The following is an 18130-nucleotide window of genomic DNA, read 5'->3' as shown; positions in this document are numbered from 1 at the left end:
ATTCAGAAACTCTATCCAATAGTAGCGCCACAGTTAGAATCTGAGCTCATGTAACCTCGGGCGGATTGTGACCACCAAACAGGGACCGGGAGCCTCCATCACCCAAGCTATAAATGTACAGAGGACGGGAAAGAAAGATGTGTGAACAATAAGCCAGAAACGAATAAATTCACTGTTTAAAATCTATTGCAAAAATTCTACATTTAAAAGAGAAATATGTTGCTGTCAAAAGGGGTTTTTATCAAAATTAATTCCTCATTTCCTACTTTCATAAGCAGAAATTGATTTTTTTAAGATCATTCTTAACTCTTCTTGTGTATGAAACAAGTGGTGCTGATAAGAGAAAAAAAATGCAAAAATGTATGAAAATAAAAGTATTATTAAAGTAAATAAAATGTGTTACTCTTAATATGGCTTTATATTCTAAAATCTGATTTTACAAAAATAGGTAAATTAGTGTTACCTGGTTGTTTTAACCACAAATAAACGCTGTAATGAACGCAGCTCAGAGAGCTCAACACTGCCTCCCTCTGGTCAACACCTGACACTACAGTCAAGATCCCTGATTATTAAAAAAAATAACTGAATAAGAACTGCCAAAAATGAACAGTGAAGAAATGAAAATAAAAATATTTTAAATAAATAAAAGCTCTAATAAAAACGTTCTTAAAAACATTTCTTTTTTAAAGTTTGGAAGCAGTTTACACTGATTTATTAAGGAAGTGACTTAAATCTTGACAATATTAGCAATATAATTTTCCACAAGTTGTCTTTATTTAAAAAAAAATAAAATAAAGTGGGGAACCTGATGTTTATCCTCTGGAAAATTAAGAACAAAACTGCTCAAAAATTTTTAACAAAATGTTTAAACAAAAAATAACAATAAGTCATTGAACCTAAAATGCAGACATGTATTTCATGTTCAGAAGTCAATTTTATTTATAAAAAAATAAAAGAAGGAAACTTTATGAGGTGTTTGTAAATTGCCAACAATTTTTAAAGTCTGAATCTGTCAGTCATTAACACTAAATAATGAGGATTTCCACAATTAGGATCAAATTAAACTGAATAATAATGAATCAGGTTGTATATTTGAGAAAAGAGTGAAGTTTTAAACTCGAAAGTACAGGAAAAAAATTTGGACATATTGAAAAAAGAAAATTATAAATTTAAAAAACATAAATTAAGCCAAGCCAAATTTTATGTAAAATTATTACATTGAAAAAATGTTTTAGTGAAAAATATTGAAAAACGTAAATATTTGATATCAGGAAGTTTTATTTTGAAATATTTTCCGTCTATGAATCTAGATCGTTGTAATTCTATCATGTGGACACTAAAACATGGAAACACTTCATTCAGGTCAGATTCTCACTTTATTGGTCAACTTGATGAAAGACTACAAAACGAATTCACAAAAAATCTCTTTCAAGTAATCAAATCTGTACAAACCTAAACTGTACGGGACTTTTACAGCTCTGGCTCATATTACTCTGAAGAGTCGTTTGTGTTTGCTTGTGTGTGTGTGTGTGCGCACGAGTTCGTCAGTCCTCATCTCCATCCTTTATAAGGAAAAATCTCCACTTGGCTGGACGAGGGGTCACAAACGTGCGCACACACAAACACGCCCACGTATCGGTGTTTGAGATTTTACAGTACAGAGGACAGGAAAACGACATACCCCCCCCCTCTCAAGTGCACCTGCAGAAATGAGGGTTTGCTGCTCAACTCGAGTCAGCAAACTCCCATCAACTCCCGCAAATCTTTGTTGTTTTTTTTTGTTTTTTTGTTTTTTCTTCAGTCAAAATTCCTGTACAGACTGGCGCTGCGCTTTGAACCTGTCCGAGTGGTCAGAGAGAGGGGAGAAGTATAAATCTCTAATACTCCCGCACAAAATGTACAAGTGCAGACGAGTCGGATGCTCCTCCGCAGACGAGACATAATTGTAGTCTGCTCACCCACGCACACACTGAAACAACTCATTACATTAACTGTTTTAAGAAGTACAGATAAAAAAGGAAAAAAGCCCTGGGTAAAGGTTTAATTCTGGCTGTTTGGTGAAAGAAAGGAGAAAAGAGGTAGAGAGGACAAGAGGGAAAGATCGGAGGTCGAGGGCCGAGTACTGGTGTCATTTCTTGGTTTTCCTGGGAGGTGTGACGGGGCGACCGGAACCCATGCCCCCTCCGCCGCCGTAGAACAGCTTCTTGTCTGCAGGTTTCAGAATCTAGACGTGACGGAAACGAAGGTGGTGAGCGACTGACGACGAAACGCGTCGGGACGTTCGGCGAACGAGGCGCTCACCTGGAATGAACACATGAGGGTCTCGTCTACGCTCATCATGGCGCCGGCGTTGTCAAACTCCCCGCAGTAGTTGGGGGCAGAAAACAGCGTCACCAGCTGCCTCTTTGCGAAGAACTCATAACCGTCCTCCACCACCTGAAACAAAACGCCGGGTTAAGATGCGTTAAAGATAGAGCTGGGTTGATAAAATCAATCAATCTTAAGTCTGCTAGCTTGATGCTAACGTATAATGAGATTTCCCATAGGACGGCTAATGCTAACATACATTGATAACTAAATGAGCATCTTTATTTACTCACTGGCATGAATTTCTAAACTTTTTTAAAGACATGTTTGAAACTATTTGTGGTAAAAACACCTTTTTTTTCCTCATACTTTCTTCTTCTGGAATAAGGTTTAATACTACAGTGCAGTCGCCACCTAGTGGCCAAACTGAAACGCCCTCCAAGAGAGACAGAACAATTCTTAGAGCTTCTCCGCTTGAGAATCCATGTAACACTGTATAAAATATTAACAATCTCATTATAATTTCACTAATATATTTTACAGTATGTGAATTTTATCAGCTTAAAGTAAAATCTTCAAAACATATAGAGATTAATGATCTATTGGTAAACAAATGTGTCTAAATGTGCAAACTGTGTAGACTCAAAATTGAATTGAATCAAATTGAATTGAGAGGATTGAAAGTATCAAAAAAGATTGGAATCGAATAGATCCAGACTCTGGTGAATTAAATTGATTCTGGAAATCATTGGTGATACCCAGCCCATGTTAAAGAACAGTAAAATTCAATTTAATTTACAAAAGTGTCAATTAATTGTCACAAAATATTAATTAAGAGGGAAATCAATGTTTTTTGAAGACTCACTAATAAAAAAAAAATCATGTTCTTGAGGCATTTCTTTCATGATGGACAAAATTGCATTTTTAGAATTTATTTTTACAAATTGCTGTGAATCAGGAACAAAAAATAATAAATAAAGTATTTAGGATGCAAAAAAATCAGCTAAGCGTGCCATAAGCTCCATTCTGTTACATCCACTTGCAGACAAATAGATCTAAATACATTTTCCTCTTCCGAGCTGGCTGGCATCTGGCTAACTAATCTTCGCCATTTTTGTTGCACCGGTAACGGTAGGGGCTGTAAGCTAGCAGTAGGGGTAAGTGCGGAGTCACTCTGCACCAGCGGTCCCATCCAAAACTCGGTGGCAAATTTCTAATAAACTACTGCTGCTTTGCAAAAATTATGCAGGGTTTTTCCTACATAGAGAATTTAGTGACGGCCGCCACCACCTAATGCACAAGCGCCACCAGCTCCGGCCGTGTAATCGAACACATGATGAAGTGTTCCCAAACCGCGATCTTTCAGTCATTTGTGACTGCGGTTACACACATCCACCACTAAGGGCGAGTGGCGCTGTGTCCAAATTAGAGCTTGAAACAGGCACTCTAAGCCATTAACTTCCGCTCAAATCTGGCTTTAAATGTGAATAAAAGCAGAAAAAAGAAGAACAAAAGAGGTTTGGGTGCAATTCTACGTGAAGCACACGGATGGCGATGACAACGCAATCAAAAAGGGTGAGTATTAGGGGTGTAACGGATCACGGATAATCCGTGACTCAGAGCAGCAGCTAAGTTAAGTTTCTGTCGAGTTTCCATGAGGTGTTATTTACTAAGAAGCCCTTAGAAGAAAATAAAGAAATAAACTTGAAATGAAATAATACTATTTTTTCTTTTTTTTAATTTATGTAAATATACATGCTAAAATAGTCAACTTATAATACATTAGCTCAGGGGAGCAACAATTAATCATAAGAACAACTTTAACAATAGATCCAAAAATGTTCGGAGCAGGTATTAAGCTATTTTTTTTTGGCATTCTGACTTGACTTCAGACTGAGAGGCTTAGGATACATTGAACAGCACAGACTTTTAGTCACTTATTATTCCTTAAAGGGGTTAGCAAAAAGGTTGGAGCTGCAGCATCCATCAGAAGAGCCTTCATGCAGCTGACTGTCATCATTGATGTGATAATTTATGAAGAATATCGGTTGAAAAATCACCAATAAAAAGCAAAAAGGAAAATAAATGTGGAAAACTTAAGGGTTATTCACTCTAAAGTGTAAAATATTATTTCTCGAGTATTGTGGCTTTTTGTTGGTAGTAACAATAAATAAATAAAACACAAACCTCCTGCACATCAGTTGTTAGTCTGTTTAAAACAAATCTTTTCTCCTTCCATTTTACTCTAATTCAAGCTAGTAAAGCACCACTTTTTTTGGTCAAATACTGAAAACGAGTATAGAAAAATGGAAATGTTCTGGCTCTGACCTGATGAGCTCGACAGATGAGGTCCATGTCATGTTTGTGGAGGAACTTTGTGACCACGTCTGCGCCAAAAGTGAAGGAAACGCCACGGTCGTTCTCGCCCCAGCCCAGCACGTCTTTGTCCGGGTCTGCCCACAACAGGTCGCACAACAGGCCCTGGTCTGGCACGTCGGTGGGACGCATGACCCGCCGGATTTGCTCCATAGACTGGAGATCTGGAGATAGGCCTGAAGAGGAGAAATGTGAGGTCAAATCCGGACCAGCTTGAAGTGAAGGAAAAAAAACAGATTGAAAACTTGAAAAATAGACATTGTAACTGAAAAAAAAAAAAAAAAAAAAAAGTTTTTAAGAAAAAAAAAGAAAACTTGAAATAAATCTTGACAATTAGGAACAAAATACTGAAAACTAAAATAAATGTAAAAATAACCCATTGAAAAATAATGTAAAAACTGCTGTTTTGAATTTTCCACTTTTTCTTCTTACTTTTCTGAATCTCAGTTTACATCTTCAATTCTGACTTTTGAGTTTTTGCTGCTGAGCTGAGCCTAATTTTCATCTGTGGAAACTTAAGTATTCTTTTAGCAGTTTATAGAAAAAATAACCATAAAAAAACACAACAAAATAACAAAATGTGACTCATTTGTTAAAAAAGACAGTTAAGGAGGAATAAAACCCAACAATCTTGAGAAAAAAAAAATCTTATGTGAAAACAGATAAAAAACTAAAGAAAAAAAATCTTGTTGAGATAAATTCAATTCTATGCATAACAAAACAAGTTAATCTAAAAATTATTGTTGCAATTAGCTAAACTTGATTTGAAAAGCGCAGCTCTTCATGTGCACTCCTATTGAAGTAAATGATTATTTATCAGAGCCCGTTGACAAAAGATAAATGACACTTTGTGTCGACGCGATTCTATCGAGCTTCAGAAACATTGCAGCATGAAGTTGCTGCAACATTTTTTACTTAAACAGAAAAATTAAATTAGTTTAATCATATTAGAATGTTGGTGTAAAACAGATTTAAGTGTCTAAAATTCCTAAAAATCTAAAACCTGCAAGTGACCTAAAAGAGTGAACATTGTCCAGGATTGTCAAAGTCAAGAACACAGTGTGTGAACATTATATCTGAAGACACGGCTGCTGATATGAGGGACCCAAGGACATATAAATAGGGTCACTCGCACAGCCTTTGACCGTGATGTTGACAGAAACAACACAGCAGAGGCGTGTTTGTGTGTGCTCTGGATGGAGGCCAAATCAGCTGTTATATGGAAGTACCTCCATGGCAACAGAAGATCTTCTCGTCGACAATCGCAGCCACCGGCAAACAGTTGAAGCAGTCGGTAAAGGTCTTCCACAGCTTTATGTTGTATCGCCTTTTACCTGTGAGGTGGGGGGGGGGAAGCCAATCACCTGGTTACGATCTAATCTTGGCACCAAGGAAAAAAAGGAGTAACCAGCTGTACCTATTGTACTAGATTAGAAACAGGCATTACATAATCCCAGCTCTGAACAGGAGAGGCATGTGATTAACCACTGCCTGATCACACTTGTTAACCTGAAGCTCTTGAACTGTTTGTTATGTTAGGATCACAATTGTAGCTTTAATGATTCGTTTTAAAGCCATCTAACCACAAAGAAAATAAAAAATGACGATAAAAGGTGCAAAAAAAATGTAAATAAGCATATACTTGCAGAAAGTTTACTTACACTCGTCATAGAAGCCATATATTCTGTTAATAGAGGCGCACTCGTGGTTTCCCCTCAGCAGAAAGAAATTTTCTGGGTATTTGATCTTGTAAGCCAGCAAAAGGCAGATGGTTTCCAGGGACTGCTTGCCTCGGTCTACGTAGTCACCAAGAAACAAGTAGTTGCTCTCTGGTGGGAAGCCTCCATATTCAAACAGCCTCAGGAGATCATAGTATTGTCCGTGAACGTCGCCTAGAGAGGAAAACAGTTTACAGTGTGGGTTAAGATAGTGAAAGGTTTCACAAAAAGCATTCTGCAAAAGACTGCAGTTATAATAACAGTAGAAGGGAAAAAAAAGCAAATGTATACTCAAACATACATAAACAGAGGAAGCAGAAATGAAGTCAAAGGTGGGATTATCTAACTGTATTTGCACAGCAAAGAGGAAAAACTATGTTAAAATATGACTCCAAACAAATATTAACTTAAGTTTTTGATACAAAAATGTAAATCAATGTTATAAAAAGGATGTAAACACCTGTTAGACTTTAAGTTGACCACGTAAACAACCATGATTGCTAATGTTAGTTATATTCTCTTCACATTTTGACGTCTTACCACAAATCTTGAGGGGCGCCTCGAGTTCCAGCAGGATTGGCTGGCTGAGGAAGATCTCGCGGGATTTGAGGCAGAGACCACGGATTTCATTTTCTGTCAGCTGAACATTTTTGCCAGGTCTGGACCCTTTAACTATAAAGAAATAAACAAAAAAAAAGAGACAAGAGTCAACAAATGCAAATTTTAATACATAATTATTAAGAGAAACAAGCTTATTTAACATTATTATGATGTTTAAAACTATACATTTGGGGTACAACAAAAAAACTGCTGCAGCAAAATTAAGATTCCATACAATATCTTTACTTAATAATCATTTAAAGTCGCATAATTAACAACATATCTCATTTTTTTGGTATAAATTCTGGATTTATTTTAAAAGATAATGATAATTGCAGAAACATAAAAGGGGATCCAAAAACAACAGGCTTTCTCTTATTACTTTTATATTTCAATATGTGTATTTTAAAGTCTAACTTTATAAATAAATATTGTTTTTGGAACTAATACAGACTGACCTCTAAACAGAGACTTTGTGGACAAACAGTGACTTTCTGATATGATCAGGTAGTGTATTTAACAGGATTCTTGCACATATTTGGGATATATCCAAATATCTGTTTTAAATATGGCGTCAAAAACAAGTACAGATATAGCGGAAGAATCATAAAATTTAATGATAACATCTAAACTAGTAAAATATTGCGAAGGAAAGCACAGAGAGAGCTGAAACAAGAAATATGTTCAAAATCTTAGTGGTATTTCATATTGCTTAAAATGTAAAATTAAAGCTTCTTGTTAACAGCGGATAAAAAGAAAAAGCGGCAATGTTGCTGTTGTAAATGGAAAGCTAAGCCGGAATTTGTCTTTAGCAAAAACCCTTTTATCGACATTTTAATTTTATTTTAACATTAATGTAACTGTTAAAGTGAAAAACAAAAGAAAAGTCGAGCTGTTTTCTAAATAGACCACAATTTGAGACAAATTTGCAAGACGCGGGAGATGATTAACTTGCTAGCCTAGCACCGGTGGCTATCGTTGTCTTCTGCTAGCTAAAATGGCACCTCAATGAACAAATATCTCCAGAAATGTCTTACCTTCTAGCAGACGTTGTATAATGGAATCGATGTTTAGTTTGTCGGCTTCCGCCATGCTATTTCCCTCTTTTGTCGGGGTTTCTTTCACTAGTAAAAAATTAAAACGTACTGTCGCTTACCGATTGGCAGTTAGCCTTACTACTTTCGCGTTAATCGGCTATCGTTAGCCCGCTAGCTAGCTAACCTTGGGGAATAATCGGCAACCTCAAAATATGAGGAATGAAGCTTAGTTGTTAAAAATGTGATGGATGACATGTGCTGCAGAGCTAAAACTCGATCGGTAATTCGAGAGAGGATTTTTGAATTGTTTGGTATCAGTATTTACTCGTTACGTCGCTGCTTCTCTCGTATCTACTAACACCATGCCATCGACCAAAAAAAGAACAGAAGATCGTTAGCTCAAAGAAAGGTTGAACGGAAGTGGCCTGGCTATTTTCGCGCTACCATTGGTGCATTTTCTCTAAGGGGCGGGGTTTATGCTTCAATCTTGCTTCGGATTGGCTACTTTGAACGTCGGTCAGCATTAACTTTTCTCAAAAAACCGCAGCGTAAGGAGAACGCTTGTTTCCCGATATTTTTAATGTTTAGACTTAAAAATAAAATCGTATACGTCTTAAAACAACCAATTAATAAAGTATTTGTGTCCACCTGTTCAGAAATGTTTGACTTTGGGCCGCTTCGTTTTTGTTGCGCAGTGAAGCGACACCCACGGAAGTGACTCCGATGGGAAGAGCCGATGACGTACATTGGCGTGACGCAAGCGCGCATTGGCTCTCACCAGGAGCGATTCATTCTAAAGTTCAGAAATGGCTTAGTTTAGTTTGTTTACCTTTAAAATAAAAACAAACATGTATCGAGCTAAGCTAAACACAAATTTACCACTTTCACACTAACATTATTTGGTTTTGTAAAGACCTTCTACCATGAAGTTGCTCCAAAAAGATATAGAGAAAGATAATGCCGGGTGAGTGAGAGCTTGTAGCTAGTGCTAGCTAGCTAGCTAGCCACCATGCTGTTTTGTAGTTAAATACAAATAAAACTATTTAGTTCTACGCAGTCAACGTGGACAATACTACAATGCGTTGTTTACATTAATATAATATTTACTATTAAATTTCTGTATCGTTCCACCAAATTGTAGCAGACTGTCCTAGAGAATGCTTTATTATTAATGTAAATGTATAGAAGATTTCATGTGTGGAAATGCTTTTTCAGTCAGGTGACTCTGGTACCTGAAGAGGCAGAGGATATGTGGCACACGTACAACCTTCTCCAAGTGGGGGACAGCCTTAGAGCTTCAACCATCAGGTCACTTTTTTTCTCTCTCAAGTAATAAATACGCATATTAAACATCTAACAAACTATTCTTAGTTTATCACCAATTAATTTTGGCATTTACTAGTGCAGCACAATTAAAATCCTATCAGTGATTCATCTAGTTCTGTACATTTATATATGTGTTACACTATGGACTTATGAGTATCTTTAAAAAAATGACTTCTTTTGATAAGTTAGGTTGAGGTGTGAGGGGCTGGAAACTAGCAGGAGAGAGTGTAAACAAAGGGATGATGGGAGATCAGCAGAGGCTTACTTCCCACAACTCTGAGGCAAATTTCTAATGAACTACTACAGTCCTAGAAAACGACACAGGTTTATTGATTTTAGCTAAAAACAGCAAATTCCTAAATAAAATAACACTGGAAACACATTTAATATAGTTTAAGAGTAGGACTTAAAACGATTGGTGTTCATTTTTCTGTTACAAGTGTTATAAAATCACTTTATTTCCATTATTCAGATAACAGGTTAAATAAAAACAACAATCATCTGCTCCTGATTCACAGTGATTTCAATTAAGACATGCTATTTTAAGGTTATTTTTCATCAAAATCTGTCTTCCACTATGAGAAAAATGCCACAAAAACATGGTAAAAACACCCAAAACAGAAGTTTAATCAGAGTGGGAGCTTTAACAAAAGCAGCTCAGATGCTACGTGAGATTTAACTGAGGTTGTGTCCCTTCTCCTCACAGAAAGGTGCAGACAGAGTCTGCTACTGGCAGCGTGGGCAGCTCCAGAGTTCGGACCACTCTGACGTTGTGTGTGGAGACCATCGACTTTGACACGCAGGCCTGTCAGCTGAGGGTGAAAGGCACCAACATAGAGGAGAACCAGTTTGTTAAGGTCTGAGAAGTCACACGTTTTTTGATGATCTGATGTGATCTTGTGTTTGATTTTATAGTCACATCTTTGATTTTGGTTCTTTTTATGCTAAAAAGGAGGGAAAAAATGAATTAGAGCTCCAATTTAACTTAAGTAAATGATTTAAGCTTATTATACATCATTTATGGTCGAGCAAAATTGATCAATTGATCAATATTTGTTCTTATTTAGAAATTACAGGTTGGATTATGATGTGAATCCAACTAAATGCCAAATATAGAATTTTCCAGATAGGAAGTGGTGATTTTTTTTAATTTTATTTTATAGATGGGAGCTTATCACACCATCGAGCTCGAACTCAACAGGAAGTTCACTCTGGCTAAGAAGAACTGGGACAGCGTTGTGCTGGATAGAATTGGTGAGCAGCTGTTACTGTAAATAAGCACCAACAGAATTTGATGAGCAGCGATAATCATGTCTGTGATTCATTCAGTGTGGTTCTAGAGCAGATAAAGGTTTTAAAAATCTTCATCTGGACTTTTTCAATTGAGAGGTGAAATCTTTAAAAACATAAAACTGGCTTAAAAAGTATGCATCTAGTAGCTGAAAATGTTTTTAACTCACTTTTATTCTCCTTTTACTGCCTACTTATTTGTTTACTTCTCTTAGAACAAGCGTGTGATCCTTCCCAGAAGGCCGACGTGGCTGCAGTGGTGATGCAGGAAGGTCTGGCTAACGTGGTGCTGGTGACCCCCGCCATGACTCTGCTCCGCGCCAAAGTCGAAGTTACCATTCCGCGCAAGAGGAAAGGCAGCTGCAGTCAGCATGAAAAGGTTCGTTCAGGGTGATGTTACATTGACAGGTTCCAGGAGTTATTGTTTTTATCTTTTTAACTCAGAAATGATCAAACAGATGACTTATTCTGACAGTAATGTCATCATGACTGACTGGCAGTAACCAGGAACAACACATCAGTCAGTTCTGTCATCTCACTTCCTGTAAAACAACAATGAATCCCAGCCAGACAATAAAACCTTCTTACCATAAAAGACTGCCAGTCATCGTTTTCATGTTTGAGAAACAGAGAAATCCCTTTATTGTCATTGTTGCACAACCAAAAGCTTTCCAGCTGTTTAAAGAGTTATAAAATCTAAATATGGAATGAAAAACATAAACTTTACTGTAAAGTAAAAATGTATATACGTTTCTTAGTATATTTAGAATTGATAGTAGTCAAAATGAATGAATTAATTTGAAATATAAGTACAGCACCCGTATTTCTGCACGTCTATTTCAGTTTATTTAGAGCTGTATAGATTTGTAAACTTATATATATGATTTTGCAATTAACCCCACATTAGAGGCGGGAATCTTTCGGCACCTCGTGATTATGATTCAGGAGGCAACAATTCAATTATGAAACAATTATCAATGCATCCCAGATCTGCATTTTTTTAAGAAAATGTTTTCTCTACTAGAAGACTCTAGACTAATATGACTTACTTTTCTCCACCAAAGAAAATTTTAAAGTAAAGACAAGATCAGTATTCTTTTAAACTATTATTAAGAACATAAAAAGCTGATGTTGTAGTAATTCTTAATCATCATGAAAAATGCTACAAGAACATCAAAAACTCAGTATTTATTGGAGTTTTAAGTAAAACCAACAAGTTTTATTAGACATTTTAATAAACCTTAATTTTTAACTGGTTTTAGTGTCTCAAACAGATTTTAAAACTTTGACTATTTTAATTTCAAAAGCAGCAACTAAAAAAACCTGGATATTCTCAGTGGAAAAAAGAGTAAATTTTGAAAGAGTGAAGACAAAGTTGTACCCATGTGACATTTACAAATCATGTTTTATAAACTATACTCTAGCAGACTTCTCGCTTTTTCTCCAAAGTTCCTCCAAACTGCAAATGTTCTAAATGTGTTCTGAGGTTTGATTTGTTTTTAAAAGTACAAATCAAGCCTAATAAAGTGACTTTTTGATATTTCACACCCACTGGAACCGTCTTGATGGACGGTTCTGAATCTTAGTGTAAATGTTAAATTCTGTTTGGTGCCTCTAAATTAAACGGTAAATTCTAATCTGTACCCAAGCAAAACCTCAGTCGAGCTACAGTGAAGAAAAAGTCACTTTGTCCTGAATTATTGCTGTCATTTTTCTGCTGGTCAATACATTTTACATCTTTAGGCATTCAGACGTATTCATTTCCTCCAACATTTAAAGTCCAAAACAGCTAAAGCAGATGCAGGAGGAACAAAGCTTAACTAATGATGATGCGATTCAGACAATATTTTCTTTTTTTTATATTCATAACATCTAAAGTTACATTTCTGTCTTTGAAACTCGTGATTTTTTTATGATTGTAAAAGAGGGGTGTTGTTCATGTTTGCTATTTATTTTCAAAAATTAGTTTACTATTTATCAGATTTTTTTTTTAATTCTATGACTGCTCACCGTGCTGTTGTACAGATGAAGTTTTAAGACGCCAACTTTCTGCTTTCCAGGCGCTGGAGAGGTTCTATGAGGCTGTGATGCAGGCCATCCTCCGCCACATCAATTTTGATGGTATGACAGTAATATAATTCCACTGTTCCTGTTATGTCTATCGATTTTTTTTTTTTATTGTTAGGAGAAAATCTCTATTTGAAGCTTTTGCTTCCTGTGTTTAGTGGTGAAGTGCGTACTGGTTGGCAGTCCTGGTTTCGTGAAGGATCAGTTCATCGCCTACATGTTCAAGGAAGCCGTGCGACAGGACAACAAGCTCCTGCTGGAGAATCGGCCCAAATTCATGCTCGTCCACTCATCTTCAGGTCATAAGTATTCGCTCAAAGGTAGGAGCTCCTCCACTGAAAATTAAGAATGAAATCCATATGTCATAACAGGTGGAAAAATGTTTTAAAATATTTGCCGTTTTGCAGAAATTCTTTGTGACCCCGCTGTGACAAGTCGGCTTTCTGACACCAAGGTGACAACACTTCTGTGATCCATCAGTTTAACTATTAACTTGAAAACAAATTCAATAAAAGTGGAATAAAAAGGGGAGATATAACACAGAATCATGCATAAAAAGGGTCGAATTACATCATAGATAAAACAGGAAAATGTGGAAATAATTCAAGAGTCTTTATATGACAGCATGCGATTTTACAACTGAGCATTAGAGCTGATATTAAAATAAAAATGAAAAACAAATATAAGAATAAAGCTGTAAATTTAAGAGAAAAAAAGTTGTAATTTTACAAGAATTACGTCATAAAATTTTTAGAAAAAAAATTCTCATTTAACGAAAACGAATTCGTACATTTTTGGAAAAAGAAAATCATAATTTAATGAGAATAAATCCATACATTTTGAGGAAAAATTGTAATTTTACAAGAACGAAGTTGTAAATTTTAGTCGAAAAAAACGTACTTTTATAAAAACAATGTCATAATAATAATAATAAAAAAAATCCTAATTTAACAAGAATAAATCCATAAAAAAAAAAAAAAGATTCGACAAACACAAAGTTGTAAATTTAAAAAAAGTATAAAGAATAAAGTCTTTCATTTTTGAGAAAAGTCATAATTTTATGAGACTTAAGTAAGAAATTCTTGAGAAAAAAGTATTAATTTTATAACAATAAAGTTCTATATCTATAGGAAAAAAGTAGTAATTTTACTAGAACAATCTCGAAAAATTTTACTAGCATCAAGTTGTAAATTTTTTAGAAAGAAGTCGGAATTTTATAAGAATAATCTGGTGAAATTATGAGAAAAAAAGTCGGAATTTAGGAAAAATCCATGCTTTTTTAAAAATATAGTGTAGTTGGTCGTGTAAGCTTCAATCATGTCCACTAAATCCATCATGTTGTCATCTTTCACTGAAACATGATCCTGGTTCCTTTTTTGTTGTTTATATTTTTTGACTAACAGACTATTGCTTCATTATTGAAAGATTTTTAATCTCTTGAATTCTCAATTCACAACTTAACAAAATATAACTTTATTATTGTAAAACATTGATTCTTACTCATAATTCTACAAGTTTTTTTCATGTAAAAATAGCTTATTTTTTCACAAAATGTTACCACTTATTCTTACATGTTTTACTTTTTTCATAAATTCAAACTATTTTTCTCTTAAAATTACGACTTTCACAATTTTATTACTTTATTCTTGTAATTTTTTTATTTTTTATTTTTATGGTGGCTCTAATCCTCCGTCATAGAATTCTGTATTTTTTACTATTAAAATGCATATTTCAAATTTGTCTGTGATCCTTTTAAAAATTGATTTAATTTAATGTATTGGATATTTCAACAGTTTAATATACTCTTTCTAAAATTGTATTTCTTTTTCAGTGTAGTCTTCTTATGTTCTTTATGTTAAATTTATTTTAACGTTTTACATTTATCCTTTATGGAGATTTTAAAGCTTTAATCCTCTGTTTTTATTAAAAGAAACCATAGAAATTGGTGCCCGGAGCCAGAAAATTAATTGTATTTCTTAACTTTTCATTGTTCCTATTGTTTAATTTTTTGATTACAAAATTTTAAATTATTCCTTTCAGATTAATATTTTTGCCACTTTGTAGGAATAATATAGATACCGGTATTCAAAAATACAATTTCCCTACTGATTGATATAAATCTCTTTTGTACACAATAATATTGACCTACCTCATCATACAGTTTTCTTTCCTTGTAACCCTCAGGCAGCTGGAGAGGTGAAAGCTCTTGAGGATTTCTATAAGATGCTTCAGCATGAACCTGACAGAGCGTTCTACGGGTGAGAAATAGTTCACCAGAACAACAGAAACTGCAGAGATCCTACAATAATTGGCCTATTTTTCTCACCGCAGAGTTGCTCATGTGGAGAAAGCTGCCGACGCGTTGGCCATCGACACCTTATTGATAAGCGATAAGTTATTCAGGTGAGTTTTTACAAAATATGGAAGACCAAATAATAAATATTTTCTGCTAAAGTAGGGATGTATGACATATTTAACTCTGTAATCTTGAATTTGTTTTCGTGTGTGAAGGCATCAGGATGTTCCCACCAGGAGTCGCTACGTTCGACTTGTTGACAGTGTGAGAGACAACGGAGGAACTGTCAGGTAGCTTTTAAAAAAAAAAGGTTTTCATTCGGCTACCACCATTTTTCTGTGTTCAATGTTTATCTACAACTTTTGTTTACATAAAAGTCCCACTAAGACAAAAATGACATTTTCTACTACATAGTTTCTGCAGAGTTCATTTGAACATTTGAGTTGTGAGCAGGACTGTAGGTAAGCCTGCCTCCACTTCCCATCATCCATCTGTTTACACTCCTGCTAGCTTACAGCCCCTCACAACCCCAAACATTAGTGGTGCAAAAACAATAGTGAGTATTATCGAAGCTCTCCAGCCGTACAGTTTTTATCCACTCAAATTAGGAAAATTATTTGAATAAATAACATTTAACCAACATCTGAATAAAGAAATACTAAAAAAATGCCATTAATTTTCTGTAAAAATGTCCACAATCATCCGAAAAATGCCACAAGAACATGTTAAAAACACAAAAAAAGTCATTTTCATCAGAGTGGGTCTTTAATTTCAGTTGAAAGAGTTTATAATTCATAAAAATGTAATTCAATTTGACCAAAATAACAATTTTTCATAAAAATGGGATTAAAGTTACCAACTGGTTAAAATATTTTAAGGATTTCACAAGTAAAAAAGGAATCAGAAAGTAACTAAAATATTTTAAGAGCTTAATTCAATATTTTCTGTCGTCTTTTGAAACAAAACCTGCTGCTATAAAACTTGACATAAGTTTTTAAGAAAAATCTGAAAACTCACCTATTTAATATAGCTTTTACACTTCACATGTTTTAATTAGATTGTATTAACAATTCATTTAATATATATTTTTATTATGTTTGTGGGATGTGCTTTTTTAAAATTATGATTGCTATATTAACTACAATTTTTACTATTTAGTATTTAAATCACTTTGAGACGCTTTTTAGCAGGAAAAATATTATTTGAATAAAGTTGAATTTGATGCCAGGTTGTAGGCAATAATCCAGCAAATATTTGACCCACATTTCTGTTATTTTACATTTTTGTTTGACCTGCACAGAACATTCTCTCCAGCATTCCCACAAGGATTACTATACATTTAAAAATACAAATTCATTGACATATAAAGGATTTAAACATATTCAACAGGAACCTCTTTTGGTTTCAGGCTTTAATCTATATTTATGATTTTGATTTTAAATTGAGCCAGTTTGTACATCAAAGTGAACCCTGTTGGTGGTTACTTGGTGAACCTCACCTGACTTCAGTTACTCTTGTTTTTTACAAGGGTTTCAACCTGGAAGTCCTTTGTTTTCCACTGAAATTATTTACTCGTTTTTTTTTTTTACTGATTTAAGGACAAAATAACCTTGAAACATTCTAGGAATGCTTGATTAAATCTTTTGATGGATGAGTATAATTGTGTTTTCTCCTTGTTTTTCTGTGCAGAATATTCTCAAGTCTTCACGTGTCTGGAGAACGTACGTATAAAACTATAATCATTTAAGAATTTTAAAAACACATATTTGTGTATTTAAGCAGGTAAAATAACGAACTTTCTATTTTGCATTTTTGCTCCCATTGAAATATTCAATTAAACAAATTTAAATTAAAAAGGATAACCAGGGTTCCTGCAGTGTCTGAAAACATCTTCAAAGCATTGAATTTAAGAATTTGAAGTCTTAAATTTATATATCTGAGCCTTAAAAATGGTGCTGCTTGAAATGACCGTTTCTCACATTTTATGTCAAAATTAACTCTTTTTTGACGATTATTTTATTCAAATGATGTAAATAAACAGCAAAAGAACCAGTTGATGTGGATAAATATGCTGAATGCCAACCGACGCTTTGAAAAAATAAGAACGCTAAAGCATCAGGGCACAAACAACAAAATAAGAAACTACAGTTTTGATCATAAAATGGGAATACATTAATAAAATGAGAAATAATGTGTAAAGTGGAAAATAGACTGAGCAATTGCTCTGTCTATTTCAAAATGTATGCTTTTAAAAGTTTTAAATTTAACTTGAAAAACATTGTAGGAACCCTGGGTGATATAAATAAACCTAAAATGCAGTTTTTAAATGGAAAAAATGTTTACTATTGAGTGAAAACATTCAAACCTACATGATCACTGTGTAAAAGTGATTTACTTTCTAAATTTATGATCAATTTAGCCATTATAAATGGAAACAACTGCATCAGGTGTATGATTTAATTGACACCGTCTTTGTTCAGTGCTGTGAAGGAACTCTTAGGCTTTTATTTTGAAAAATTTGAGCCACATTGGGGGGGTTTTCAAGCTTCACTCCCCTTTTTAGCACCACGCCAGAGATATTAAAGTACCAACAACACCACATGTTTAATTTAAGTTTTATTGAAGTTTTCTAGGTCAATATTTTCAAAATAAGAGCTGCATTGTCAACATTTTCATGCAGTCTTTAACTCATACATTGCACCCTGAACTGCATTTTTTTATTTATTTTTTTAGAGCTGACTCAGCTGAGTGGAGTGGCTGCTATCTTGCGGTTTCCCATCGCAGACTTGTCCGAACCTGAAGATGAGAGCAGCTCAGATGAAGACTAAACTCTATTAACTCGCGGGGAAAGGCGGGCCGCTGCAGACGACATGCAGCGACTGAGCGTGTGGTTATTAAAGCTGCTGTGTTCCTCTTTAAACCTAACAGAGGTGGTTTGATTCTGAAGTTGGCAGCAATATTTGCTAATAACAATAATCTAATAGTTGCCAAATCAAATTGAGAAAAGTGTAAGAACTGTAAAATCACAGGTTTTTCAAGTGTACATACGACTTTGTTCTTGCAATTAAATAACTAAAGCATGCGGTTACTTTGGTCTTACTTTGTCACATGAA

The 18130-nt window shown here is 34.6% G+C and overlaps 2 protein-coding genes across 2 annotated transcripts; one reads left to right on the top strand and one right to left on the bottom strand.

Annotated features, from left to right (window-relative positions):
* Positions 1-1357: 1357 nt before the first annotated feature.
* Positions 1358-8564, bottom strand: ppp1cab (protein phosphatase 1, catalytic subunit, alpha isozyme b). The gene is made up of 7 exons (XM_024284970.2): positions 8039-8564; positions 6942-7073; positions 6345-6575; positions 5913-6017; positions 4636-4859; positions 2302-2436; positions 1358-2224 (listed from the first exon to the last, which is right to left on the bottom strand). Exons 1-7 carry the CDS (start codon positions 8091-8093, stop codon positions 2129-2131), a joined length of 978 nt encoding a protein of 325 aa, XP_024140738.1. The 5' UTR covers positions 8094-8564; the 3' UTR covers positions 1358-2128.
* A 216-nt stretch (positions 8565-8780) lies between these two features.
* Positions 8781-18105, top strand: pelo (pelota mRNA surveillance and ribosome rescue factor). Its single transcript, XM_024284969.2, has 13 exons — positions 8781-9002; positions 9254-9346; positions 10071-10221; positions 10528-10618; positions 10870-11033; positions 12715-12775; positions 12880-13041; positions 13129-13175; positions 14906-14979; positions 15053-15124; positions 15233-15307; positions 16707-16738; positions 17751-18105. Exons 1-13 carry the CDS (start codon positions 8962-8964, stop codon positions 17843-17845), a joined length of 1158 nt encoding a protein of 385 aa, XP_024140737.1. The 5' UTR covers positions 8781-8961; the 3' UTR covers positions 17846-18105.
* The last annotated feature ends 25 nt before the right edge of the window (positions 18106-18130 follow it).

The sequence above is a fragment of the Oryzias melastigma genome, linkage group LG19, assembly GCF_002922805.2.
Source record: "Oryzias melastigma strain HK-1 linkage group LG19, ASM292280v2, whole genome shotgun sequence".
In the NCBI taxonomy this organism is placed as follows: domain Eukaryota; kingdom Metazoa; phylum Chordata; class Actinopteri; order Beloniformes; family Adrianichthyidae; genus Oryzias; species Oryzias melastigma.
The sequence above is the reverse complement of the archived record's forward strand: the minus strand, read 5'-3'. Positions and strand labels throughout refer to the sequence as shown.